Genomic DNA, 1,014 nt, shown 5'->3' with positions numbered 1-1,014 from the left:
CAGCGCTGTTCCACCCCCTGCCTGCCCCCGTCTGGGCAGATGATGTGGACAACAGGGTTGACTTTGGCATGGAGATAGGTCTGTGTGTGTGTGTGTGTGTGTGTGTGTGTGTGTGTGTGTGTGTGAGAGAGAGATAAGAGATAAAGAACAAGAATGAATGAGAGAGAGAGAGGGACGGAGACACTGAGTGTTTATGGGTATTATTATTCTGTTAATATCCATGTCTCTGTTTTGAAGATGTCATGTTGTCTCTATCTCTCTCTCTCTCTCTCTCTCTCTCTCTCTATTTGTAGGGAAGGCGAGGGGTTTCTTCAAGCCAGGTGACATGGTGATCGTGGTAACAGGTTGGATCCCTGGGTCGGGTCACACTAACATCATGAGGGCGGTCCATGTCCCCTGACGACTCTCCTCCCCCTATTAGGACTGACAGACAGATGGACTAACCAATAACAGACAAGCTAACTACACCACAGACTAACTACTGTAGACTAAATACAGTACTACATATTCTCTACGATTATTTACTTTACCATAAAGATAAGAAAAAACAAACTGTTTTTAGATTTTAAGCCCAAGAAGATTTGGTATTTTCATGTTGACTGTACTATTGTGTGTTTGTTAAGTAACCCTTGTCTTAGAAGCACTGCCTCCCTCCAAATAAAGCTTTGGAGCTCTTAACACAGTACAGAACTCTGTCTTCCGCGTTTGTTTGTTTGTTCATCTGCCTGTGTGGGATCTAGGGGGTTTGAGGGAGACATCAGTTTCAATATTGCTTTATTATTCCCATTCATTTGCAATTATGTTATTGATGTGTCTGAATATCTGAATGACAAATGGTTCAGTTGCCATTGTTCAGTTGTCATTGTTTAGTCCATATTGTTGTCACGGTCAGTCATGTGCTATGTGAGATAAGGCTTATCTGTGGCGGTGGTTATTGAAGTTATTGGGTTTGACCGTTACCATAGATATTGCTATTGTGTCAAATGAGATGACCCAGATCTGCGCGCATGGCGA

The 1,014-nt window shown here is 42.9% G+C and overlaps 1 protein-coding gene across 2 annotated transcripts in view; it reads left to right on the top strand.

The window, feature by feature from the left end:
* Positions 1 to 684, top strand: part of pklr (pyruvate kinase L/R) — a 12,925-nt gene extending 12,241 nt beyond the window's left edge. For both annotated transcript variants that reach the window (XM_080540213.1, XM_080540212.1), the window contains exons 11-12: positions 1 to 78; positions 294 to 684. The exon at positions 1 to 78 is cut by the window's left edge and continues 37 nt beyond it. In XM_080540213.1, coding sequence (XP_080396339.1) covers positions 1 to 78; positions 294 to 400 — 185 coding nt within the window. In that variant the 3' untranslated portion in view covers positions 401 to 684. The remainder of the gene's footprint in view (positions 79 to 293) is intronic.
* Positions 685 to 1,014: the final 330 nt, after the last annotated feature.

The sequence above is a fragment of the Nansenia antarctica genome, assembly GCF_963989245.1.
Source record: "Nansenia antarctica genome assembly, chromosome: 10".
Lineage (NCBI taxonomy): Eukaryota > Metazoa > Chordata > Actinopteri > Argentiniformes > Microstomatidae > Nansenia > Nansenia antarctica.
The sequence above is the reverse complement of the archived record's forward strand: the minus strand, read 5'-3'. Positions and strand labels throughout refer to the sequence as shown.